We start from the raw sequence: 26,815 nt of genomic DNA, 5'->3' as shown, positions 1-26,815 counted from the left end.
AATTAAGGAATAATGAAAAAAATCTGCCAACTTGTTTAAGTTGAGTATTTGAACACATGATGAAGTGTTCCTGTTAGACATTTTTAGTTCAAATTCTCGATATATTTACATGTGATTGTATTCAATGCCCATTATATAGATCAAGTAACTATTTAAAATGTCACGTCTACTAATTATACATATTGACAACTATAATCGTAAAACTGTATGCATATTTCAATCGAAGTTGATGTGTATAATTAAAGGATGAGATATAATTTATGTAATTAACTTAAATATGTTATATACGCTTAAGAACACACACAGAAAGATTTTTCAAAATTTGAATAGAAAACTGTTTAATAGGAATACCTCACCATTTGTTTTTGTGCTCAATTGAAATAAGTTAGTAGTAGTTGAAATGTCTAAATAAATTTTACTCATCAATTTTAAAAATTGTCAATATTTTATATATAAGTTGAGTAATACATGAGCAAATGAAGGATAGTTTCCTAATGAGTACAAAACCAAAGAAACATATTCTCTAGTATTATCTTCCAAGCACAAAAACATTACATTTTTCCTTAAACTGTGCATGAAAGCAACTGCATATAAGCTAATCATCTTCATGTTTGCCTCGTAAGTGACCCAATGATTTCTACCTATTCAAGGTACTATTATAACAGCATTGCTTCTGAGAATAACATAAACTACAGCTACCAAAATGTTGTTCCATTATGAGTGCATGGAATTTAGCAACTTCAGAGCCAGTTCTTCTTGTTCTGCCAAAGATATAGCATCAGCAGCAATACCCTCCTTTTTAGACATGTGCCCTGTCCTCTCACCATCCTCGTTGTCACTGTCAAAATAAACCTTTGTTTTCTTGTCGACTCTACCTCTGGGGATTTCCATGTCTGACCCAGAGAGTTCTTCATCTTCCTCCTCCTCATCCTCCTCTCTCCCTCTCTTGTTCTTCATCTTCTCCTTGATTCGTTTTTCTTTGCGACGTTTGCGGTCCAAATCCTTGTCTTCCTTGTCGGCCACCTTCAAGTTCTTTCTTAACTCAGCATATCTCTGATTTACTGCATCGTCGACAATAATAGAACAAAGTGTAAGAAAGTAACAGACTTCATCAAAAAAAAAAGTTGCAAGAAAGTAACAGATGCAATTGAAAATATGCACTATACATATCCAGCGACGACTTAGCATCAGCGAAATAAATAATCACTGAACACAGGACTAGGGCTGAATAACCAAATTTTGCTGCACACAGTATGCAGAAAATGCAGGGAACAGCTAGACAGACTCAGAATGCAAGTTCCAAGAGTTTGAACTAAAAAGAGCAGCAAAAGTTCTATAGTTTCCCAGATATTACTCGGATATAATCAAAAAGGAAAATTTCAAATAGCACAAGATATTGAAACCAAAGCTTTTGAGACTCTTGGGTATATCAGTAGTACCTTTTTCTTTGTTGAGCTGAACAGAGTCTGCACCACTGCTTGAGGCTGCTAATCTTGCAAGAGGAGGTAAGGTGTTCCCTTCCTCATCAAACACAACCCTTGTCCCTACTGGTCTATGGACATTGATCTTTAGTTTCTTTTTCTTCGTAACTCTAGTGGCCAGCCTACAAAACAATTCAAATAACAGGAAGCAAAATCAATCACAATGAAGATCATAAACATTAAAATGAGAAGCAGCTAAGACAAATATAAGGTGAATTGCAATACGAGTATTATGGAGATGAAACATCGGATATATTTAAGGTTAGCAGTCCATTGCTTAATGAGAGATTTTCTAAAATTGCATTTCCACCATGCAATGCAAGTAAGATTACCAACAAATCCATTCTGCTAAGCTAATTCCTACTTGCTTAAAAGAAAAAGTTCTACACATCTAATAGACAAATCAGAAAAGTGATTGACATACATGTCATCTCCTTTGCTGTTAATATTTTCTCCAACTCCTTGCGTCTCCTTAGCTAGAAGGATATCTTCATCCACTTCCTCTACATCTGATTTACCTGTATCTGGATCCTTATTTGGAAATTCTGGCTCCTTAATTGGAAATTCCAACAAATTATCATTACTTGTGTTCTCCGGTATGAGAGATAATGCTTCAGACACTGTCTTCCCTTTGAGTTTCTGTTTCAGAAATCGGATTTTGGGGGTCATAGGAAGACCCAATGAAGCAGAGAATTCATCAATAGGAAGTTTTGTAACATCAAAAGTCTCTTTATCTCTCTGTTTGTGTATGGACTTCAAATATGTCACGAAAGCCCTTTGAGCCAGATGTTGTAGATCAGGGTACTTGACCAATAAAGAAGCAAGAAGATCCGAGACAGACTGTATCCTCTTTTCATTTGCCTGTTTCACACTGATAATCAGACAACAAAACAACAAGATGCTTTGCGAAAGAGATAAATTATATTTTATGTCAACTTCAGTTGTTAAACAAAAGTGGATGAAATCCTACCTTGATAACTCGAAGGGGAATCCTTTTCTCTTCCAACTTTTCAAGCATCTTTATTTCAGATGGCATCACAAATAAAACAGATCTTCCACCTGAAAAGTAACGAGCAGTGCGGCCAACTCTGTGTATGTAAGCAGCACAATCTTCAGGACAGTCCACCTGAAAGGTGAGTTTGCATCATATACATGTCAAACTTTCTACCTTCTTTACAATAGCATCGACATCCTTTAACGGATGAAAAATCACTAGTTTCATTTCAGGCTTTCGACTCTAAAAAAACATCAAGAACTAACCTGGACAACCCAATCAACTGCCTTATTAAAATCAAGTCCCCTCGAAGCAACATCAGTGGAGAACAGAACAGAACGTTGTTCACAAAATTGGGAATAAATTCCCATCCTTTTATCTTGCTTCATCCTTCCATGAAGACACTTGAGGGGAATCCCAGGACGGAGTTTTTTGAAAGTTTCAAAAACAAATTTTACCTGTTGAATTGGGAACAGTAAGAAATGAAAGAAGGAATTAAATCACCAGAAAAATAAGAGCAAAAATTTGAGCTGTTGAATACTCTGAAACCCGATTCAGTATAGCAGATAGAAAATTTTCTGTTTTTCAAAAACAGGTGATATACCGAAGGTCATTAGTGCTTTTTGACATTAGGTACTAAACTCATTTTCCAGCACTCTAGGATTAAGTGCAATATTCATGTCATCTCACGATAAAATGTTCACTGTGAAGTGTAAATTCTCAATTTTACGGAACCCCAAGAAGTAGTTCACATACCTGCTTGCAGCTTGATAGGAAAACCAATATCCTTGAGTTAAGATGTGCCTTTATAAAACTCCACAACATGTCAAATTTCTTATCAAGAGGAACAACCATTGCTGTTTGTTGCAAGCGGTTGGGAGTCGCAGTATCAGACTCCTCATGTACACCCAAATATTCAGGGTCTTTCAGACTGAGCCTTGCCAGATCTTGAACAGACTTCGTCTGGGTTGCTGAAAACAACAAGGTCTGCCTATGTTTAGGCAATTGTGAAATGATTGCATTTAATTCCCTCTTAAACCCCACATCAAGAATACGATCTGCTTCATCCAGAACTAAAACCTGTTCTCTGGCAAGGAAAAATGCACCCAAGTCAACAACTAAACAAACATCCATGATTCTAATGCATAGGATGAAGACAGGTAGACAAGTGTTTTCACAAAAGAAAGGATGTTTCTTTGAAGAAACAATTGAAATAGAATAAATAATAAATAAAAGACAATAATTTCAAAAAATGTAGTAGCTTCAACAGACCACTGTTCAATAGCTATGTTTCCAAGAAAAAAGCAGAGAAAAGGACAATGAAGGAGGTTCCAAACCCCACCAAGGTAAAAATGAGGGATTCAAACTGTCCCTAGATGCTATATAATCACAATTAGAATGCTGTGATGAGCAAATTACAGCATTATTTTCCGTGCAAGGTAGTCTACACTAACATTAATAAAGTAGGAGCTCAAAAACAATTCCTGATGATGCAGAGTATATACTCCCAGCCTCTTATCAAGGACGAGACATGGTAAAAGAGCCTTAGGAGAGGAGGGGGAAATAGCTGTTAACTGGACCTGAAGTTGTGAACAATCAAAATTTGGTGTCTCATCCATATGCTGAAGAAGTCGGCCAGGAGTACAGACCAGGATGTTAAGTACATTAACATGCTCTTTTTCAGCGTCAACATCTTTGCGGCCACCAATCAGAAGGCCAGCACTAAAGCCATGATGCTTCCCAACAGATTTAAGTACTTCGAAAAGTTGACCCGCTAACTCCCTTGTGGGAGACATTATGATGCATCCAACACCATCCTCTGGTCCCCATCGAGCTTTATACAATTTCTCTAGCACCTAGAAATAAATCTAATTAAGTGGCTGAATTTATTAAGATAGTAAAAAGAGAAACTACACTACTAAAGAAATAAGGGATTCAAGCATCAAAGTGCCAAAAAACAACGTTGGAACTGTGGAAGTAACATTTCAATTAACAAATTGAATACCGAAGCAGCAACCACATAAGAGATTGGACATCTACATTCTTTTGTCAAGAAATAACAAGGGGCTGATTCGCATGACTAAGAGCTATCTAACAGACGCTCATACATTGTGAAGCCAACATTCATACCATATCCAAACTGAATGCCTGCACTACTAACATAAAGAAACATAAAATCATTTTTAACTTTGTCAAGAGGAACCATGCAATTTTGGACAGGGAGCTCAGCTATTATCGAAGATTCTATGGTAAAATGTTTCATTTGTTCACAATACTCTGGCGATAAAATCGTTTTTAATTTAGTCTACACGAATCATGACTTTTTTGAGCAGGGAGCACAGCTAATAGCATTGAAGACTTTGTAGTTCCATAGAGCTGAATTCATGTCAAAAGCATCAGAAAGAGTTTGGCGAGACAATATGATTCAAATTGCTTCGAGCTAGAGAAAGATATGATAATTTTTTTAATTAACAGGAGTACATAATCTTCTAATATTTTTTATAGTGGAGGTCTCGAGGCCAGCTTGCAGTGCACCTCGACTCTTCCCCTGGGTACCTACTACCCCACCAACACAAGTATCGAGTAACTCTAACCACAAAGGCTTGGGCAGATTTTAAATGAAAACACTATTGCTTTTGCTCTGTGGAAACTTAAACTCTGATTTTCAAGGTTTGCACCCACTTCCTTGAGTGCAGATAAATCTTCTTATGTTTTGGTCAGTCTCTTGTTACTAAAGACGCAATTGTCACGACTAGGTTGCAATTTCTCTTTCATTTGTTGTTATGAGCATCATATATCCATTGATTCTTATTGGTTATCAAAAATATCCATTGATTCTTATTAAATTAGCACCTCAATTTTTATAAGTACTAGGCACCTCATTCCTATTATCCTTCTGACATTTTAGCAGCTTATATGGCACATCTTTTAGTTCGAAGCTTTCTTATTTAAGTCACTATTACCAAATTACGACTAACTGTTTGTTTCACTCCACTGGTCCAGTCTTATTCATCCAATTAGCTCCAACAGACAGGCTAGTCCAAGCAACTTCGTCACTTTCCAACGAAACTCCATCTCCAATTCTTCATAGCTACCACTTCTCCTTCTAGAACATACCCATCTGTCGTTTTCTCTTTCAAAAACGCGACCACATAAGCACATTTATTCATCCCTGTCCTTTTAATTTTCTGCTAAGCTGGTTTAGTTTTAGATTGCAGTAATTGATTAAGTTCCACTGTTTGCAATGTGTTCATATTGTGATGAGAACCTTTCTTGTTTGGGAGCTTACCCATTGATTGAAGGCTATGATCTTGTAAAGTAGGAAGAGTTATCCGGATTAATACAAGAAGTCCAAGTAAGCATCACGTTCTCCATTTTTAAGGTTAATACTTATTACAGCTTAGCAAGCTATAAACTAGCAGTAAGCAAGGAAACTTCAGATTAGTTTAGTAAAACACACTAAACATAAAAGAGGACAATGGTACTTATAAAAAAGATAGGAAAGAAGTAATGGAGACGAGGAACACTAAAGAAACAAAAAAAAAACATTATTCAGCTTTGTACAGCTAGTGATGATTTGAAATGTAAGAATGATGGAAAAGCCGAAGGTATGGAAAAGAGAAACATGGAAGAAGGGACTGATAAATGGAGATGGAAAAGTCATGAAAACTGAAAACTAGGTAAGAGAAAAAGGTAGTAGTCAGATGATGTACACATTTGTTTACATTACAAGTTTAACAGAAACTCATCTCATTATTCAATACAAAAGAGGTATTATAGAAATAATACATGAGAAGCATCACCATTAAAACAGTGCATTTGTATTAACATTGTTTGCCTTTCTCATCCATTGTGCAGTGTGCATTCAAAAAAAATTGTGTTTTTAGCAATTGTTATTCAGTTCTTTACTTCTAGAATTCCTCTAGTCCTTTTTGTGCATCAGTATCCAAAATTACATCTCCTGACAAATCGCCAAAGTATATAGAAAGAATAGATCAATAAATGATAAGCCTGCAAATATTATAATATTGAGATCTTGGTGACATTAATGTCTTGTGAAAGCTTCACCTTCCTCCCTTCCCCCACATAAAAAAGGGAGGATACTAACAGCTTGTTTGGATAAGCTTTTTTTAAGCTGCTTATAAGTTGAAAACTGTTATTTTAAGCTAAAAAAAAATTGGGGTAACTCAACTTATTTTTTTGGCTTATAAGCTGAAAACACAGCTTATAAGTTGTTTTAGATAAGCTAAGTCAAAAATAACTTTAAGTCAGCCAAACACTCAAAAAAGCTGAAAGCAGCTTATAAGCTAATTCAAACGGACTCTAAATAGCAAACTAAGAGAGGACGAATGATGAATCAGCTTTACTTCTCATTCCAATTTAATGAGACATTCATTAGATAGAATTGTTTGAAGTAAAGCTAGGATCATAATTATCCAAAAAAAAAAAAAGTAAAGTAAAGCTAGGATCATAAAGCAATTTTGGGAATTACAGTTGTCCATGACAGCATCTCAATCAGATTTTCATCATATGCTGTCACTTACCTAAAGATATAAAGCAATATAATTTTTTGAGTCATTGTCTATTACATTCTTGTTCAATTTCTAACAAAGAAGAAAGTTATCACCATGAGAAAGAAGAAGCTAGAAACTGAATTCTGATGCTGTCAGAGTACAAGGAGGATTGCGGGAGAAAAGCCAAAGGATTGTGCAAGCTGTCAATTGCCATAGCCCTTTTCTAGGGGAATTATGCAAGAGAACAAAAGCTACTGCCCATTGACAATACAACCAACCAGAAGATATTGACCCTTAATTTTCAACTATTCCTCTCAAAGAACAATGAGAAACAAAGAAACACCTACTTAGCCTACCACCACCCTTGTTTGCATATCTCGCGTGGATACAATTCAATAACCAGCATAGCTAGTTAGCTATGCATTTATGTGATAAGAATAAATCCAAATGTTGACTAAAAGACTAAAGTATTAAAAAAAAAGGTGAAGGGTCAAATACACATTTAAATATCCCGATTTTTCGAGTTTCATATGCGAGTTTGCTACATGAAATATCACCGGCTATTTATCATATCAGGCCTACTATCAATTGTACCCTTTCCTACCTAAACTATGGTGGGATGATGATATTTCATTTAAGAGAAGGGAACAACCGATAGTTAGAGATGTGTTTTGATAACCAGTTGATTATAGTTCAGCTAGGAAACTTGATAGTCCAGGCATGAAACTCGAAAAAATAATACTTTAGACATGTTTTTGAACAGTAACTCAAGAAAAATAAACTACATATCCATATCACTTTGCAAACGTACCGGAATAACAAAAGCCAATGTCTTTCCTGAACCAGTTTTCGCCGCACCAAGAATATCACGCCCTAAAAGAGAGTGTGGCAGAGAAGCCCTTTGAATATCGGTCATAGTTTTGTATTTACACTGAGTTAACCCATCTTTAGTTTTCTTAGAAACCGGCAATTGACTGAACCTATCACAACCAGCAAACCTAGAGAATGAACCATCAGGAAGGCGTCCAACCGGAGCTTTGTGTGGTAATGGGTCGAGCGACAACGGATTTGAACCGGATTCCGGTTTACCCGATTCTAACCATTCCTCCAGAAGCTCAATTTCATGAACCTCTGATAATCGATTCTGTAATTTAACTTTCCGTGATTTAGGCGCGTGCTTTCTCATACCTTTGTAATTGCTTTCTACGTCTATTGATTCTGCAAAATGGATAAGATTTTCTGATGGAATTGTATCGCCGGTGAGCAAAAGGTTAACGGGCGGCGAGAATTTAAGAACCGGTGATGATGGCGGCGGGGAGGGTTTTGGCAAGATTTAAGGTTTCGGATTTGGCCACTTGACGTGTTATACGGGGTGGGTCAAACTGATTAATTTATTAAACGGGTCACACTTTAATTCACTCCATATTTTTTGGAAAAAAAATGTGAAAGTTTGTTTTAACGAAATCATTATTGTTTTAGTAATTGTTGCATTAATTTGTTATGAGATTTTGGATCAAATATTAATTTAAAATAACTTTTGTTATGCATTCCTACTCCAAATATAGTTAATTTTACCATATAATCCTTCTAAGTTTACGACATCAATAAAATTATCTGATTCAAAAATTAATTTGTTGTCTTTCCGTATTCATAATGTTATTATATCTCTTATATTGAACAACGAACCCATTCAACAACTAAATTAAAAATTCTCTTTAAAGCATCTCTTATCCATTCGAATTCGACTCCTCGCAATTGAAAGGCTAATATGATATTTATTAAGGCACAGAAATATAAGATCAAAGCAAGTGATTTCGTGATTTTAAAGTCATTAATGTTAATGTAAAACTTGCATTGTTTGACATGAAACGAATGACATAGAACCATGCACTGAAATCTAATCATAAAGGTAATATAATTATTGATGTATATGTTCAATGTGAGAATATTAAAAATTGTCACGCCATATTTTATGAATGGCATAATACATAAATTGGCTTCTAAACTTGGTTTCAAATTTTAAATATGACCTCCAACTCTCATAGTGTACAAATAGCGTCTTTAACTATCCATTTTTTAAACCAAAAAAACACGCGAATCCAACCTGGCATAACGCGTGATCGGGATGCAATTCAGATACGCCAGGTGTAATTTTCGAGGCTCACAATAGTAAAAAGAAGTGAAAATGACAACTCTACCCTTAATGAATACCATATATATATTATTCGTTTTGGTGTTTTGCCCCACTCACCCTCTTCTCTGTTGTGATTTGTCTCTTTCAGAGATATGATACACAGGTAAGAATAAGAAGATGAAGTGAAGAAGATGAAAGGGTAGCTGAAGACTGAAGAGGTTCAGATCACTTCGTACATATCGAAGTGTCTAGAACCTCTCAGATATTTCTCTATGTTGGGGCAAGTTTGGGCTTGGCAAGAGTTGGGCCTATATTTTGGGTTTTCATATTTGGATTTCAGTTTGAGTTGGGCTGACAGAAAAGGTTGTGTGGATAGTAGATGAAGGCCCAATGGTTATATGACTTGTACATAATGTTTATTTTATTTGTGTATTTGTAAATTCAGTATTTATTTTAATTTTTAGGTTGTTAGGAGGTTACAACAGAAATTGGGACACTTGTCAATTCTGTTATAAAATTAGATTCCATACAATGTATATAAATTCTAGAGTAGTTTGTAAAAGAGGTCAGCAGAAAATAGAAGAAAATTTCACAAATTCTTCATTATTTCATCATTCTCAAAAAAGAACAAAATAATCACCTAAGATATATATTAGGCGGTTATTTATTCTTTTTTGGGGAGAGGGTGAGTGGTGCAAAACACCAAAAAGAAATTCAAAACTTTTTTTTTTCAAAACAAAATTAATTTTGACTGGGGAGGAGGTGAGTGGGGTGGGGATGGGGTGGTCCAAGACAACAAAAAAAATCAAAACTTTTATTTCAATACAAATTATTTTTTTTGAGAGGGGGCGGAGTCGGCTGGGTGGGGTGATGCAATAAAAAATATTCAAAATAATATTTTTTTTTGATGGGAGGGGGGGGCAGAGTGGGTGGGCTGAGCTAGGCAAGTGGTGAGGGAGTGAGGGCAGGATTTTCTTTTGTTTCCTTTATTTTCTTTGTTTGTTTTAATTACAAAATATGTATAAATGTTGTAATTACGTGGCAGTCATTTAGTGGCTAAAAGATTTATGTAGGAGCGTTTGTACATCACCCACTAAAGCTGTTGGTTTTGCATTTTTTTGTTTAAAAATGAATAGTTAAAGTGTCTACTTGTGTACTATGAAAGTTGGAGGTAAAAGGGCAGCTCGGTACACTAAAGCTCTTGCTATGCGCAGGGTCCGAGGAAGGGCTCGACCATAAGGGTCTATTGTACGCAGCCTTATCTTGCATTTCTGTCAGAGCTGTTTCCAGGCTTGAAATTTGAAGCCAAATCTAAAGGCCAATTTATGTATTATGCCTTTTATGAACCTAAGAGTTTCGTATAAGTGAAGCTCGAAAACAGTACTTTTTCACTCAAAATCAATTTAAAACTTTACATCTGATAATGATATGGTAATGTTAGTGATTTACCATTTATACAATCCTAAAAAGCATAAAATTTACGATAATACAATACAATACATCATCAAATGACATACAACAATAATCCAAAGTACAAACAGGGTGTAAGTTAATAACCTCTCAAATTTCAATTTCAATTTTGTATCAATTTTCTCATTGTTGGTTAATTAATGAAACACTCAATAAGATATTCTTCTTATACGTACTTTCCTGGCCATAAGTAGCGTGACCTTTAGGAGTAAGCCTTTGAGCCAACGAAAATAACTTCTCTATCTTCACAAAACAAAGGTAAAATTGTGTATACACCACCCTTCACATACCTTGTGGAATTTCGATGGATATATTGTTGTTGTTGTTCTATATTTGGCAAGGGCAAATCCGGAAAAAACAAATATCAATGAGCCAATAGTAGATATATAGTAAATATGAAGGGTATGTAAGCAACAAATCAATAACAAATATATAGTACTTCTTCGTCTTCCTTTTTATACGTTCGATTCAACTTCCTCTTATTTTTCCATTACATAATAATAATATCAGTAAATTTCTACAAAAATCAAAACTTTTTTGCTTCAGATTTCTTTGCAATTTCAAGATACATAATATACAGGAATTTATACAAATCAATATACTGAAATATACCTTTGGGATTGTAGAGTTTTCAAGTGCCAAGAAGTGAGCTATGGGTTACAAAAACGGAGGAAGATTCACGCCGGAAGAAGAGAACGGCGTCGGTGCTGCATTGAGAGATGCTTTGTTATTCACTACTATGTGTATTATTGGCCTACCAGTTGATGTTTATATCAAAGATGGTGCTATTTATTCGGGTATTTTTCACACTGCTTGCGTAGATGATGAATATGGTGAGATTTCTCGAGACCCCTTTTCGATTTCTTCAATCCCCTTTAGTTATATTGGGATTTTTGATTATGGGCAGTTGTTGTTTGTGGGTTTTTTGTTTGGACTAGATCAGTTTCGGCATCCGATCTGGATGTTTCCATAATTTTGTTTTGATTTATTTTGTCTTGTTGTGTCCTGTTGTAGACTTTTTTCATTTTTCATTTAATGGGTGAGGTAATTAGATATGATATAACATATTTCCAGCTTTTTGGGGCATGGCCTTAGATAAGTGGGTGGGGATCACTTGGGTTTGGATAGTAATTAGTTGGTAAGTTACATTTTATGAGGACAGTACCTTAGATAGGAGTTTGTGTAGCATTCGTATTATGTTAGTAGGTAGCAATAGTACGTTGTCTTGTCTTCCATTCGTAATAGTAGTCATAATATTGCTCCTTTAGTTTCTTACTTATATGTTGATTCCTTGTACCTTGATTATCCTACAATTTTGTTATAGTTTCTGCTATGCTACTATATGTTGTTTTGTTATTATCGGTTGATTCTTGTACTTTCATTACTTCTTTTTCTAAACTGCTTCGGACTGTTTTTCCTTGAGTCGAGGGTCTATCGGAAATAGCCTCCTACCTCTGAGGTAGAGTAAGGTCTGCATACACTCTTACCTCCTCACACCCCCATTTTGTGGGACTACATTGGGTTTGTTGTGTTGTTGTATTTTTCCGTATTTTCATTTCAAATAACGAATGTGAGAATATTCCAGTCTTTGATTCTGTACATTTTATGGTCTTCATAGAGGAATAGTGCGGAATGGTTACGTAGGGTTCATACAGCTGATTTCAATAATTTGGGATTAAGGGTTAGTTGATTTGAGTTATTGATTGTGGTGTTTACGGTTCCACCGATTAAGCGTTTAACTTACGAAGTAAGGGACTTGCAAGAATTCTAATTATCCTCACTCTCTTGTGATACTTGGATTAGCTATTGTTTTGAAGAGGGCAAAGATGACTAGGAAGGGTAGTCGAGAGGCGAATGTTGCACATGGAAGTTTGATAGAGACACTCGTAATTCTGTCTGAAGATCTTGTCCAAGTTGTCGCAAAGGTATGCTTTTGGACATTCCAATTTTGCAATGTCTATTTGTTGCCTATATGGTTGGTCCTTTTTTCTCTGCTTATACTTGTGCTTTGCAGGGGGTTATGCTATCTGCTGATAGTATTCCAGTACATTTAGATGGGGATAATGTAGGGACCATTTGTAGCAATATCACTAATCCTGAATACACCAAGAAGGAGATGAAAGCAACAAAGTCGAAGGTGTCTATTGTGGATGGAGAGAAAGCTAGTAAAGAAAGGTTTGTGCTGGCAAGACTTACTATTGATTCATTGTTGGAAGTACCTCATGATCTATTAGCTTTTGCATGGAAAAGCTTCCTATCGTTCCGGCAGACATGACTTTGGCTTGTTCTTCAGATTTTGCAATTAAATTATTGAAAGCAAGTGATAAATATCTATAGAGCGTAAAAGTAATAATTTTAAAGTAATTTGTTAATCAGTTCTGGTTAACAATCTTTTTATTCATAGAGAGGCTGATAAGTGAAGTTGGAAAGGTTGTTCACCCAAATGTATTTGTTTGTCCTATCTCTAGTCCTGTGATGACTAAATAGAGGGTGTTCTCTGAGGAGTGCAATGTGATAGGAAGATACCTAATAAAGTGATAAGTAAGGTATTATTCTTTAATAAATTTTTTTGATGGATAAATATATTAATGATTAAGAATGCTAGAATAGAAACTTAGTAAGAAATTACTTAGTCACTAGTTTAAATGTGAAAGTTGTATATGAGCCATTAATTTTATGTGATTTCTGAACTTGATTGGTTTTTTCTTCATTAATTGCAAATTCACAATATTTGGTTCATATCATTGTTTTTTGTGTTTATAGTTTTTTTTCTTGCTTTACTATATATTTTGATCTTCTTCTTCATTGGTGCATTTCTGCACTGTGGCACGCGCTTTTTTCCATGGATTTCACTGTTGATAACATTGCTATGGAATGGTTGTGAAACCAAAATATTACGTAGGAGTGCATATTGTACCTACAAGATGAAATTTGTTATAAAGCAGATGTTACAAGATTGGAAAAGATTTAAAAGGAATGTTCACATCTGATAAAGGGTACATGCACACGTAAATGACAAAATGAGAGATAATTACCAAGACAGTGAGATGGTAAAGCACGTAAAATCAGATCCATATTAAGAGTTCTTTTTTCTGATGAACTAAATATATTATTAATAGGAGGGCAAAAACTAGACAGACATGTGCTTTTGTAGTACTTGCTCTCCATGATGGATACATACTTCCTGGAGGTTTCTCTTTCTCTTTTTAAAGAGGGATGTGATTTCTGTAGCAAAATTGGATTTCTCTGGCATAAATTACTTTAACCATCTTATTATCTTATTACTGCTGAATAAACACAATGCGTTGCTAATATTTGCAGTTTTTCAATCAGATGAACAGTAAATTTAGGTAAAGTCACCTCAATATCTGATACCTGCTGGGTTTCTGCCCTTCCCCTCATGAGACTATTATCTCACTTCTCATGACCTTAATTCTTCTCCTCTATATGGTCAAATGGGCACTAACTTATTTCCATTCATGTCAACTATGACAGACATGTGCGAAATGGCTTAATCAATAAGCAAAGTGATCGCAGAGAGAGCCACGAGGCTCTAAGGGATAGAACTGTATGTTAATCCTAACATTGGCTGAACATTGAATGAGATATAAAAAGATGTGATCTATTTGCAGTTGGTAATGAACTTAATATTATTTTTTTCATTTTGTAGATCCTTGAAGTTCAAGGCTCAAGCTCAAATTGTGAGTATAGATTCAATCGTTCAGTTCTCACAGTAACATATCAATTCATGTGGACCTCTTGGTGGCTGGAAAACAGATTAGGCAGTTTCTCTCGTTGACTGAGTTTCACGATGAATCATATTCACCCAAATCTCTGATTTCCATCACTTATAATTCCGTATAACCAATTAAAAACTGCTGTAAAAGAATTAGATCAATGGACAAAAAAGAGGGTTGTCCTTATGGAAGGAACACTCGTGTCACTTGGGGGGAAACTGAGAAAGTGGAAAAGGCACTGCTGGCCCCCCGCATGTCACTTAAAAGAAAGAACATTAAAAAAGAATTGAATCAATTTTTGTGACTCCGTCCCTGCTGAGAATGGTTTCAAGACTTCATGGTGAAGGGAAATCTTTACCTAAACATGCTATTTCCTTGTTCTGCAATAGAGCTCATAAACAAATTAATGATTGCTGATGGACAATGAGATCTTTGAGTTCTTTATTTAGTGTATATATCTATCATAAACCAAAAAAATGTCATTCATGAATGGTATTACAATTTTTTCACTTGCAGTGGATGTTTCTGTAACTCAAGCAAATGCCATTGAGAATGTTACCTTCAAAACAAACTCGGAGTTGTCATCAAATGGCATATCTCGTGGTAGTTCTCCTCTTTCCTCAACCAAACTTGATGATCAGAATAATGATGGGCACAGTCATGAGCAGCAGACTCTAGGCAAGACTCCTTGTTTGGGCCCTACTTCCTCTGGTGCTCCAATCACCTCAGTCTCATGCGTCAGCTCATCATCAGCTCCAGCTGATTTGGTGCCTTCACGAGGTTCAATTCATAATGCTTGTACAAAGGTAAAGTGAACTTAGTGGGATCCATTGTTGTAGGTGCATGATCGAATTCTTAGTTGTTCCATGTAATCAAGGTTATAGAAGTTAATATTTTCAGTAGGTTTATGGTGATGTCAAAATTATCGTGGTACTTCGAGATTTTGGATATTCTTCTCCTTGTTGCTCCTATATTATTCATCATCTAAGATGATTTATGACTCTTGATTTTTATTTCTCTCTAGGAGTCTAAGCTCAACCCTGGGGCAAAGATATTTTCTCCATCGGCTTTGCAGCATAGAACTGTTACACCTCCTGTGGTGTCAACGATGGCTTACGTGCCAGATTCCTCTCCTGTAGTACCTGTTGTTACAGTAGAGCCTGAAGTTCAAATCACCCCCTTTGCTCCTCGTCCATCTCTGCCCGTCAAGTTTGTCCCATATGATAATTTGGCAGCTGGAACTGGTGGCTTGGATGTACAGTATACTCAACCCGTATGTGATTACATTACTTATCTTAAGTTTGAAAATGCAGCACCTGCTCCCTGCTTTAGTTTTCTGACAATTAGAGTTGCTGTTTGCTCTGATTAACTTGGATTTATTTACTGATTAAAAAATTGTTTTGGTTGATTGACCACCATATCTTTGTACCTTAACCAACCATCTCAAATTTATCACAAGAAGTTGTATCTTACTTACATAACCACATCACACTTCTGCGGTATGGTGTTTGGAGACCAGCCTGTCGGTTTGTAATGGAGACTATTATGCAATTTTGTGCTTTATCTAATCTAATTATGTCACTGATATACATTTAGGAAAGTTAATTGATATATATGTCAATAAAAAGAAGAGGAAAAGAAATATTGTGGCCTAGTGGTTAATGAAATGGTTGAGCGCCATGAGGTCTCATGTTCAAATCCCAGCAGAGGCAAAAACACTAGGTTACTCTTCTCATCTGTCCTAGCTTTGGTGGATAGAGTTACTTGGTACCTGTTGTTGGTATGAGGTGGCAGGTATCTCGTGGAATTAGTCGAGGTGCGGGAAAGATGGCCCGGACACCACGGTCATAAAAAAAAAGAAAAGGTAAAGAATAGTTAATTAAAAAACACTCTTTCTTAGACAATGGTTTTCCATAAAGCATATGGTATGATATATTTTTCTGTTGTTTGAAGAAACAGTTGAAGGTAGAAGAGAGTAATTGGGATTCTACTTCTTGATATCATAATATGCAGTTTACCAAAGGGGCGCTGCTTTCTTAGTTAGCAATGACATTCACCAGATGCCCTTTCAAATTTGTTGCTACAGCTTAATATCAGACAAGTTAAACCAATCACCTCCACTATTCGATGTCATACTTAAACAGAATCAGTTATTATTGTTTTGATGCTGCTGCATAGTTTCTGAAGCCTTTTCTTTGTTAACATGTAGACAATTGGATACATGGGAAGCAGGACTCAGCCAGGTAGGTATGGCAGTCAGTATCATCACCTTCAGGCTGCAACCGGTTATGTGCATCCAAATTCTCTAAATGTAAGGGAAATTACTATGCCACTTTGTCTTTCTGAAGCCATTTATTTTGTTAGGCTGGAAAGAAAGCTCCGCCGCCGTAGTTGTAGAGTCATTGAGGCTAATCATGTCGAGGACTGTGGCCCTATTACTAAATTGACGTCTTTGGGACAAGATCATACCATCCTGTAATTATTTTTGTACTTGTAAGACGGTTGCATATGTTAATTCCACTTCTAAAATTCTTTATGTTCTCAGGTTATGGTTGGACGTTTGGGACCACTTGTTTATATGCATCCTGTTTCTCATGTAAGACAAATTACTTTTTGTAGTAGCTTATTTTGGGACAATTTCTTTTTGACAGTAGACGTTCATTTTTCTATATCCTTGGATTGCCCTTTGTTACTTTCCTCTTATCTGATTTTTTTTTGAGTATTTATCGTGTTGCAATTTCCTGATTCTTCTCTCTGATATCTTGTCAAAAGGATGTTGTTCAGAGTGCAGCAGGGTTCTCTCAAGTAGCCACACGTCCTCTATTAACTCCACATCAGGTCCATCCTCCTAAGCATCAAGGTACGTGTTCATGGCCCATTTAATGGTATAACCACAAGTGGTCCAAATGTCTATTAAGTCTTGAGTTCAAACCAATAGTTGCTAGTAACTTCAGCTACTTATATTCAGGGTTCGGAATGCATAATTCTCTATACTCTGCTTTAGTATAAGAACTAGTTAAATGTGATTGCTGTTAGTAGCTGTAGCAAATAATTACATCAAAAGTTCAAGCTTGCACACTGGGATCTAAGGATGAAGACTTTTAAAAGCTTTATCCCTGTACAAGTTAGATGACCAAAAGCTGAGACGCAGCGGTGCTAATGGTAGCAGCAGATAGAACTCGTGGGGACTTTTAGGCTTTTAGCAGTTGTTGATACCTTAGCAGGTCCTATTTTTGTTTGACTATCAGGACTATAATATGTTTGTTGAGTATGAATTTGTGTTCCTATTTGTCATTAGCTTGCAATTTCAACTAGATGATGAACAGCAATTCGTGGCTAACTACAACTTGCTGCAATAACTTTATCACTTGAATGACGATGTGATGTGCATATTGAATTGTTAAAGTTGGTTGATATACACATCTCCCTAATATATTGCACTTCCGACCTTACATCGCACATGAACTACAGTTATTTACATATTATAATACTGTAGTATGGCACAATAACCTAGTCCATCCCTTGCTGCAGGAAGTACAGCACCACAAGCACTGCAGTTGTATATGACTCCCCCAGTTATAACAGGGATACAACAACCATTCACGATTCCAAGCCTTCCTATTACACAGGCATCTTTTCCTGTTATGTGGCCTATGCAAGTCCCAGGATCTAACGGTTTTATGCCTAACAAGTTTGCGTGAATATTCTTCCGTAGTTGAAATGATGCTGCCTGTTGAGATTCCTTTTTTCGTTTCTTCTCAATCTCTGGCAGGGTGATTCTTTTCTAAAGTATTCGGTTTTGTAGTATGAGCAGGTTATTCTTTGTAAGAGAGAGGCATTAACATTGTATATTGAGTTACACAGGAGGTTGTTTTTGTTCGGAGGTAGAGGAAGAGTCACTCGGGCGGTTCTTGTTTGGTTGTAATATCCAAAGGAGATAGACTTTCCAGTTTTGAACTGCAGGAAAAACAAGTTTGTGGGTTTCGAAAAGTTGCAGTATTTGTATGATACATTCAGCTTGAAATTAATAGTGTTGTGATAGCTCCGTGCTTAGTTTTGATGCATTTTGATCTTCTAGATGTCAATGACTATTTATTGTGAGACTTTTTCCACGTTTCATTTTTAGTGTGAAGTTATATTTTGGCCAAAGCCTTTTCTTGGGTTCAATTGTATATTGTTCCAAGACAGATCTTAAGTTTTCTTTTTTATAAATAATCTGTGATGTTACAGACCTCCAAGATATGACATGTTCATTGGTTAGTATGATTGGTAATCAAGTAATTTTTATCACGAATCACTAGAGTATATCAGTTTGCACCTCACTCAGCAGCTAGTTAAAAACGAAGTTCACCATTGATTCTTAGTTTTTGGGCTGAAAACGCTTGTCCATCCAAATGAGTCTCTCTTTGCTCCCCAAAACTAATCTACGGCACAGCGCCCATTCGCTTCTCGAGTGGGAAAACTGTGGCGGAGTGGAACAGCCCGTGTTCTCTACTATAGAATTCGGACTTCAGGGTAAATCCGAAGGCGTAAGGGAGGAATTCGGACTTCAGGGTAAATCCGAAGGTGTAAGGGAGGCTTGAGGGCTTGTTAAGGAAGGCGGCAAGGGCAGATGAATGGTGGAAAACGGAAGGCGTTTTCTGATGGTGGAAAGCGAAAGGCGATTTAACTCACTACTTCGTCAACTTCTCACTACTTCGTCAACTTCTCAGTCCCTCGTGAATGTGGCACGCACCTCTACATCTTTTCCTATCTATAGTCAGGGGACTGCTGCTCATAACTACTAGCTTTCCACCAAAGGCGATTTCTGATCCCCTGAGCCGGAGAGTACTTTTGTGTGTGTGCTGGGGGGGAGGGGGGGGGGGGGTGTTCCAGGGAATGAAAGGTTGCTTTGTGTTGGATGCTCTTTAGCCTCCCCACAAGGATGACTCTATTATCTTGAAGAGCGTTGAAGCTTGCTTCTTCAGAAGACTTCTCTTGGCCATCAATACGACATGTTCTTAATAGAACACACATAAAGCATATACGTGTAATCCCACGAGTGGGCCTGTGGAGGGTAGAGCAGCATATCCTATCCCTACACTACGGGAAGACCCCTGGCTAGCAAATTGTGCTAGTCCAAAACCAGAATTTACAATATCAAGTGGCCACCTGTGCACAAGTTGGCTCCAACTTGACATTGCCAGCCACATGGTATAATTTAATTCAATACGATTGCAAGGCAGACAAAAAGTACGGAAATTATAATCCACCATTATAAACAGCATCCACAAGCGTTTAAGACTATGCAAGATTCTAGTCTGAACTGATAAACATATAAAGATAAGCTTTTCGACATTTGGCTAACGCCAACGAGGAGCAATTTCAGGGCATTAGTATGACTATACAATCTGCCAGGTCTATGGTATGTGAGTTTCAGAGATGAGAATATGCGGATGTTCCTGCTATGCTACTGAACACTAGTCTCCTCTTTACTGCCATCAGTTGTTGGAGTCTTCATCACACCAAGTCCTGATTCTCCAGCACGAAGCAGCTGGTTCTCCTTCAGATTTTCCTGCACAGCCTTCATGCAGGAAAAAATTCATGACTTTAGATCTTTATTGACGTAGTAAACTCTGAGCTCAAAATGAATATTGAAGTTTTGATAAATTTACCTGTAGAAGTTCGGTCATCCTGCCAGTACCATAATTCATCAACGGCTTAGAAACAGATGTAGCCTGGGTATGAAGAGGGGGTTTTAGTTCTGCTGAGGGAACCTGATTCAACGTATCTTGTTTTGGTATCACAGGTAAATGTTCTGCTGACAGCTGGTGAGAGACCTCGTCAGTTCCAGTATCTTTTTTTGGTGACAGCCCAGATCCTTGAGACACCTTGTCCACTGCAACAGGCATTGTTACGTTGGTTGATACAACTGGCTTCACCTCTTCACCTTGCACTACTTCTGCTTCCTTGCTAAGAGAGCAATCTTCTTTCTTCCCAGGACCTATTGCTACTTTGTTGCTGACTTGAGTTTGTGAAGGAAGTGTTTCACGAGTTGGTTCCGGTGGTAACTGTCCAGGGGTTACTGGTCCATCAGGTGGAAGCATAGCTAATGGCTTAACCATCTGAACCTCTCTCTCCCTTGAAGACTCCCTGTTAGAAGCTTGGGACGCAGGATTTTGACTAGATGCTAGTCCATTTGTTAAATTGACAGGTTGTAGCACAACAGGAACTACTGTGCCTCTGGCACCCACTGGAGGGACTGAAGGATGCATTACTACCTGTTTGCTTTTTGAGGACCTAGATCCAGGATTAAGTGATCCATTCCGCTCAGCCCTATGGCCATACACCTGAAGCTGGTTTTGAGCAGGATGGACCTCAGTTCTTCTAATCATCTGAAGATGTGGGGCTACATCATTTGCTGCTGTGACAGGAACATAATGTCCTGACTTAAAAACAACACCCCTGTAGTTCGTATTGGAGTCACCAATTCTAACATTGACCAAATAACCAGCATCAAATGCAGCCTCAACAACACCTGTAACAGCCTGACCTATCATCCCATTATTTACATCATTTCTATTTACTTGTTGTGGTTGGATCTCTTGCACTAGTTCAAAAGGTGGAGGAACTTGAGCACGAACAACACGCTTTAAGCTAGGATCCTTACGAGGGCGACCCCTTCTTCGCTTCAAAGGAAGGATAGCAGGGGTGCTGGAGCTGTCCCCTTGAACAGGTTGGTTCATTTCCGCAAAATTAGGTTCTGAAGTCTGCCTTGCACTAGTCTTCTGAAGTACCTGCCATCAGATCAGTTTACCCATTTTAACTCAGCCAAGTAACAGAGAGAATAAATGAAGGGGTGCATTTGATCATCCTACAAGAGTAAACTGGGTATCACATATTCAAAGAATGTTCTCATTTTAGGACCAGTACTTTGTGGCCACTTTAGACCAGGAAAAAAAAGAAGGGAAGGGCTTTAAGTCCAGGAGGACACAATTTGCAATACCTTGCAGAATTTGGGCCCATAGTTGGAACTTGGAAGTGGACTGTAAAAAGTTCATGAACTTAATTGACAATTAATTGGTAGGGATAGGACATGGAGTACAGGTTTTTGATTATTAAGCATCTACAGATACTATAGAAGATAATTAACCAAAAATATATTAAACTTGTCTAGATATCTACAAATAACAGAAGAGAAAAGATGAAGAATAGCAGCTCTGTGATAAACATGGCCCTAGATAAGCCAAATGGAAAGGAAAAGAGTGAGCAGAGTGATAAGCCAAAAGAAGGATTAATACAAGAGCATGACTAATCAACTAATAGCTTAGTAATTGATGTAAAAATGTGAAGTCCATTCTTCTAAGATAATCAAATAGCTCCCTATATTCCATTTTATGTGATATTTCCTTCTTAATATGTTCCAAAGAAGAATGATATTTTTCCTTATATGGGAACAATTTAATTTAGAAGTTCCCATTTACCCTTTAAAGAGGTGATTTTATGGCCACAAAACTATCATGGCATGACTAAGCCCACAATTTCCAGAGCTACTTTTTCCTTTCTTAAACTTAACGCCCAGTCAAATAAAAGCTCTAGAAGTTCCTGAAAGGTTTACTCATCTAAAAATGAGAAAAATCAACTCTTAATCTGAGAGACACTTTATTAAGCTTGTATACTAAATTATGCAATAATTACCTAGTCATATACCTTGGTCATGCGACAATTTACTTTGTCAATTTGCATCTCGCAATTGTCTAGTGAGAGTTAAAATCCATATTCCAGTCAAACTTTACACGAATGCATTTAAAAAGAGTTGAACCAAACCCAAAATAAAAAATCTCATAAGCTTTTTATTGAATGTGAAACATGCAGTCATATAATTAAAAAATTCCACGATTTGACACAAATGAAACAAAAGCTGTTATGTCTAACCTCAAAAATAAGAAAAGAAAATCTTGATAATTGAATACCTGAATATATCCTTATAATTGTTTTTCTGTTAAAAGAATTACTAAAAAATTACAGAAGATGTTCGTTTAACATAACATATATACACAAACACACACAAAAAAAAACAAGAACACAAAAAAAAATCTAGGAAGCTAAAAATCAAAAGGGTATAACTGAAGCACTTCCCGAAAAGGGAGAACAAAAACAGGAAAGAGAAAATCATACCTCCATTTTCTCAGAGGAGGCTTCAGAACTAAAGAAAAAACTAGTAAATTCGGAGCCCTATATTTTGTTGAGCAGATTTAGAGGATGAGATTGAGATAATTAATAAGAGTAATCTGATGCTTTTACTTAGAGGGGTGGGTGTGGTTTAGGGGGTATGGGGTATTGTATTTGACACTTGGCATTTAACGATTTTTATTGCATTTGGATTGCGAGCAAAAGATAGAATGACAAGGCTGTGATGCTTAGTTAGGTAACAAACAGTCGTATGTGGACAGGTATCCATTTGACAAATGGGCCCATCGGTCATTTATGTACTTGGACTACGGCCCCTGATTGTTTTCCCTGGGCCATGACAGAGTTTGTTTTGGGCCTGCAAAAAAGTTCTCGGAAAAAATAGGCGTGATGGCTAGCTTCTTCGTCAGCAATCAAGTTTAGAGATCATTTTAAATGTGATTAAAAAGTAGTTACTTTTAATTGAGCACGCACAATAAAAGCTACTCCACCAAAATCCAAGGTGTAATAGACGCACTGAGAGAAGAAACATCTTCCATGGACAGTGTGGATGATATCATAAGGAAGTTCTCAAATAGGCTAAGAATGAGTTCCTCTTCCTCCTGTAAGGAAAAGAATTTGCCGGAGGAACCATAATGAACCATCAACGTGAAAAAGGGAATAAAAGAGTTTGCAATGTCGAGAATAAAACTTGTTATCTTTTAGCTGAAGGTCCCTTCACTTGAGATATTTTCCCGAGGAAGAGAATACAATAAAAAGAGATCAACAACTTTCACTATGCCCAAGCAATACGCTTCGAAGGGCATTGCTTTCGGTGCAATCCATATCTCTTCCCTGCTTTGCATGCATGCTGCTCTGCTCCCAAACGATCTTGGACAAAGATACTCCTAACTAAATATGGAACAACCCCAGCACACAGTATTAGAGTTCAAAATTTTGACAAATGAGTTCCAAAAGTTCTTGGAGTTTGAAACTTAATGAACGATTTTTGGAGTTTGAACTTAGAAAAGGTTCAAACTCCATATTTTTTTCATGGAGTTTTTAAACATAGGTACCATGAGTGAAACAATAATAATATATACGAAAAAGGTTCAAATATATCCCTCTACTATGTTCCATTGTTTAAACCAGTCCCCCGTTATACTATTTAGTTATACGGGCCGTTACCGTTAGGCAAAGTTCCATATCTACTGGACATGTGGACGCTCAAAAATGGAAGACCCAATCCAAAATAAAATAAACCTGTCCCACCGGATAACCCGTGACCCGTAAACAATCACTCCCAATTAAACTCCTAAAACCTAGTTAGTCTCTCATTTTAGAAATTAGAAAGAGAAAAAGGACAAATACGGCTGCTGGAGTTCAAACTCCCTGTCCTTATGTGTCAAACCTCACGAAATTGAAGGCTTGAAGCTTAGAAAGGCAAGTATATTCATCTAAATTTGTGATATTAATTGAGTTTAGCCATTTTATTTCTCAATTAAAATGAGAGACTAACTATTTCTATAGTTGAAACGCAATGATTGTGTCCTGAAATTCGAACAACTCTTGCTATAAATATAACAACAGGGAACTTAAAAAGAAAATGAAGAAAATGAGTTGGAACTCCAGCATAATGAGTTGGATTTCACTTTTAAAAGTAGTGTTGGAGTTTTTACTTGTAAGAGAATTTCGAACTCCAACAAAGTGTGATGGAGTTTCACTTGTAAGAACTTTGAACTCCATCACAATGTACTTGAGCTTTTTTATACTTCAAATATGAGTATTTTTGCCCAAATAATTTTCGCATTAATAAATGACTGAACACTGAAAATTTTTGAGATTGTGGAAAACAAAAGTGGCTATTTGCGAATTTCTCCCAATTTTCCCGCAATTCCTTTCATTTCCAAGACGCCCAAACATTAGGGTGAAGTGCACATGTAGTCTTTTTAACTTTTAAGACTCCTATTTAAAGTTTAATCACTTTGAAATCAAATGCAGATATGTGGTACTCGAATTGAAAACCGCTAGCCTAAAGTTTCAAATTTCTGATCTTCAATTCTGAAGATAGAATTATGAAAGCCTAACTTTAGAGCTTAAAGTCTGAGTGACAATTCCAACTTCAGATATTTGGCTCTAAAATCAGGCTGCTTGACAGTCCCAATTTCAAACCTTTACGCCAAAAGTTTTCAAGTAGAGTTGATTACTTGAAGTACTCTCTTGCAATTTAAGTCAAGTTTGCAACTGCACAATCTAGAATGAGAGGGAATCATCCTGAAGCTCTCTAATAACAGAATGAGCCATTGATACATCCTAAAAGTGGTACTTGTAGTGTCTTATTTTTTTTTTTAGGTTTGGTTCAACTAAAAAAAATCTCATTTTTAGGCAAGTAGACACATCCAGAAACTTCTCTTGCTAATCCTCTAAACAATCAAATAGCTCACTCCATTCCATTTTATGTGACACTATTTCCTTCTTAAGCTATTCCAAAGAAGAAAGACGGCCTTCTATATATGAAAAAAGTTTAACTAGTTAAACTTCCCATTTACCCTTCAAGGACATGATTCTATAGCCACAAACTATCATATGATGATTAAGCCCAAAAGTACTTTTTCCTTTCTTAAACTTCACGCCAATCAAACAAGTCTACATAAAATGAATCAGATGGAGTGTATAGTAAATTCCCTAGCCAAAGAAGGCAAATAGAAGCTCTAAAAGTTCTACTTGCCTAAAAATATCAATCCTCAATCTGAGAATTATTCTAGTTAGACTTGTATACTAAATCATCCAACAATTACCTAGTCATAACATAGTTCATGCAACAATTCACTTACTCAATTTGCATCTCACTCTCACTAGCAACTAATGAGAGTTAGAATCCATAAAAATATCAATCCTCAATCTAAGAATTATTCTAGTTAGACTTGTATACTAAATCATCCAACAATTAGCTAGCCGTAACATAGGTCATGCAACAATTCACACTTACTCAATTTGCATCTCACTAGCGACTAACTAGAGTCAAAATCCATATACCAGTCAAACTTTACACGAATGCATATAAACAGAGTTGAACCAAACCCATACAAGAAAATAATATTTTTTTATAAGCCCTCGGGAATAACCTCCCACCAGCCCAGCAAAACAGGTACCACGTAGACTCTGTCTACCAAGGCTGTACAAACGGGAAGAAATCACCTAGTTCCCCTACTATTTTGCCTCCACTAGGATTTGCCATACACTTGGGTGCAAACAATAATTCCTATAAACTTTTTTTACTTAATGTGAAACATGCAACCATATCATATACATAACTTCCACAGTTTGACACAAATGAAAAAAAAAATGCTATCTCTAACTTTGAAAAAAAAATGTTAATACGTTGCTACACCGGAAACTAGTTCAATTAGTTTGTTTAACACAACAGATATTCCCAGCACCAGCACCAGCACCAGCACCAACAACAATAGATAAATAACTAAAAATCAACAGTGTATAACAAAAGCACAAATTCGAATTCGGATTTTCTGAGAAAAAACGTACCTGGAGTACTTGCTAACTTGAACAGAGGAGAAGAAAATTCTAGAACTTTCTGAGTAAATTCGGAACCCTATATTTTGCTGAGCATAAGATTTAGATAATTACGATAATTAATTAGATTAATCGACTGCTAAGGAGAGTAGTGATATTTTTCCCATTTTAATTTTGAGGAAAATACAGAACGACCAATAGTCGTGTGTGGACAGGTGTCCTTTTGATAAATGGGCCCCTGTTGCTCATTTTTTGGACTTTGACGGCCCATAACAGAGTTCGGTTTGGGCCTGCGAAAAATTGCATGAATTAGCCAAAACTGGTCTGGTCTGTTCTTTAACTTTTGGCCGCTCAGATTTAACGTTTTGCGTTTTTGTTCCTTTAGCAACTGAAATTAGGCCCGATAGCTAGTTTTAGCGTCGGTGTTTAAAGTTTAAAGATCATTTTATATGTTGATACTAGGCTTTATTTATCGTTGTTATAATCTAACATTGATGATCGCTTGGTATTATGTTTTATTTATTGTTGTTGCAAAATTTAAATTTACGAAAAGGCAAACTATGCATCAACAAGAATATATGTATATTTGTTTTCTTTTGATTGAACCGACAAAATATAGATTAAGTATAAAAGTGCAGTTTACATGAATGAGGAAGAGGTTGAAATCCTTCTTTTATTAGACGCCTAAAAATGGAGCTAGTCATATTTTTAAAGAGAAATCTCGATGCCCTTCTTTCTTTTGAGAGAGCTCGTTTGACGTTTTTAGGTCAAAAAGTTAATTCTATATCATAATGTAAAAAAATTAT

The 26,815-nt window shown here is 36.5% G+C and overlaps 3 protein-coding genes across 3 annotated transcripts; 1 reads left to right on the top strand and 2 right to left on the bottom strand.

Annotated features, from left to right (window-relative positions):
* Nucleotides 1-401: 401 nt before the first annotated feature.
* Nucleotides 402-8,357, bottom strand: LOC129891848 (DEAD-box ATP-dependent RNA helicase 32). The gene is made up of 8 exons (XM_055967328.1): nt 7,801-8,357; nt 4,056-4,331; nt 3,232-3,555; nt 2,742-2,933; nt 2,452-2,607; nt 1,906-2,342; nt 1,440-1,603; nt 402-1,061 (listed from the first exon to the last, which is right to left on the bottom strand). Exons 1-8 carry the CDS (start codon nt 8,173-8,175, stop codon nt 715-717), a joined length of 2,271 nt encoding a protein of 756 aa, XP_055823303.1. The 5' UTR covers nt 8,176-8,357; the 3' UTR covers nt 402-714.
* A 2,705-nt stretch (nt 8,358-11,062) lies between these two features.
* On the top strand, nt 11,063-18,394 carry LOC129892370 (uncharacterized). The gene is made up of 11 exons (XM_055967937.1): nt 11,063-11,426; nt 12,397-12,518; nt 12,608-12,768; nt 14,089-14,161; nt 14,264-14,294; nt 14,847-15,136; nt 15,355-15,603; nt 16,540-16,641; nt 16,876-16,926; nt 17,103-17,190; nt 17,862-18,394. The coding sequence occupies exons 1-11, from the start codon at nt 11,246-11,248 to the stop codon at nt 18,029-18,031; spliced, it is 1,518 nt and encodes a 505-aa protein (XP_055823912.1). The 5' UTR covers nt 11,063-11,245; the 3' UTR covers nt 18,032-18,394.
* A 1,169-nt stretch (nt 18,395-19,563) lies between these two features.
* LOC129892405 (protein METABOLIC NETWORK MODULATOR 1-like) lies at nt 19,564-22,517 on the bottom strand. Its single transcript, XM_055967973.1, has 3 exons — nt 22,488-22,517; nt 19,985-21,106; nt 19,564-19,893 (listed from the first exon to the last, which is right to left on the bottom strand). Exons 1-3 carry the CDS (start codon nt 22,491-22,493, stop codon nt 19,780-19,782), a joined length of 1,242 nt encoding a protein of 413 aa, XP_055823948.1. The 5' UTR covers nt 22,494-22,517; the 3' UTR covers nt 19,564-19,779.
* Nucleotides 22,518-26,815: the final 4,298 nt, after the last annotated feature.

The sequence above is a fragment of the Solanum dulcamara genome, chromosome 6 (genome assembly GCF_947179165.1).
Source record: "Solanum dulcamara chromosome 6, daSolDulc1.2, whole genome shotgun sequence".
NCBI lineage: Eukaryota > Viridiplantae > Streptophyta > Magnoliopsida > Solanales > Solanaceae > Solanum > Solanum dulcamara.
The sequence above is the reverse complement of the archived record's forward strand: the minus strand, read 5'-3'. Positions and strand labels throughout refer to the sequence as shown.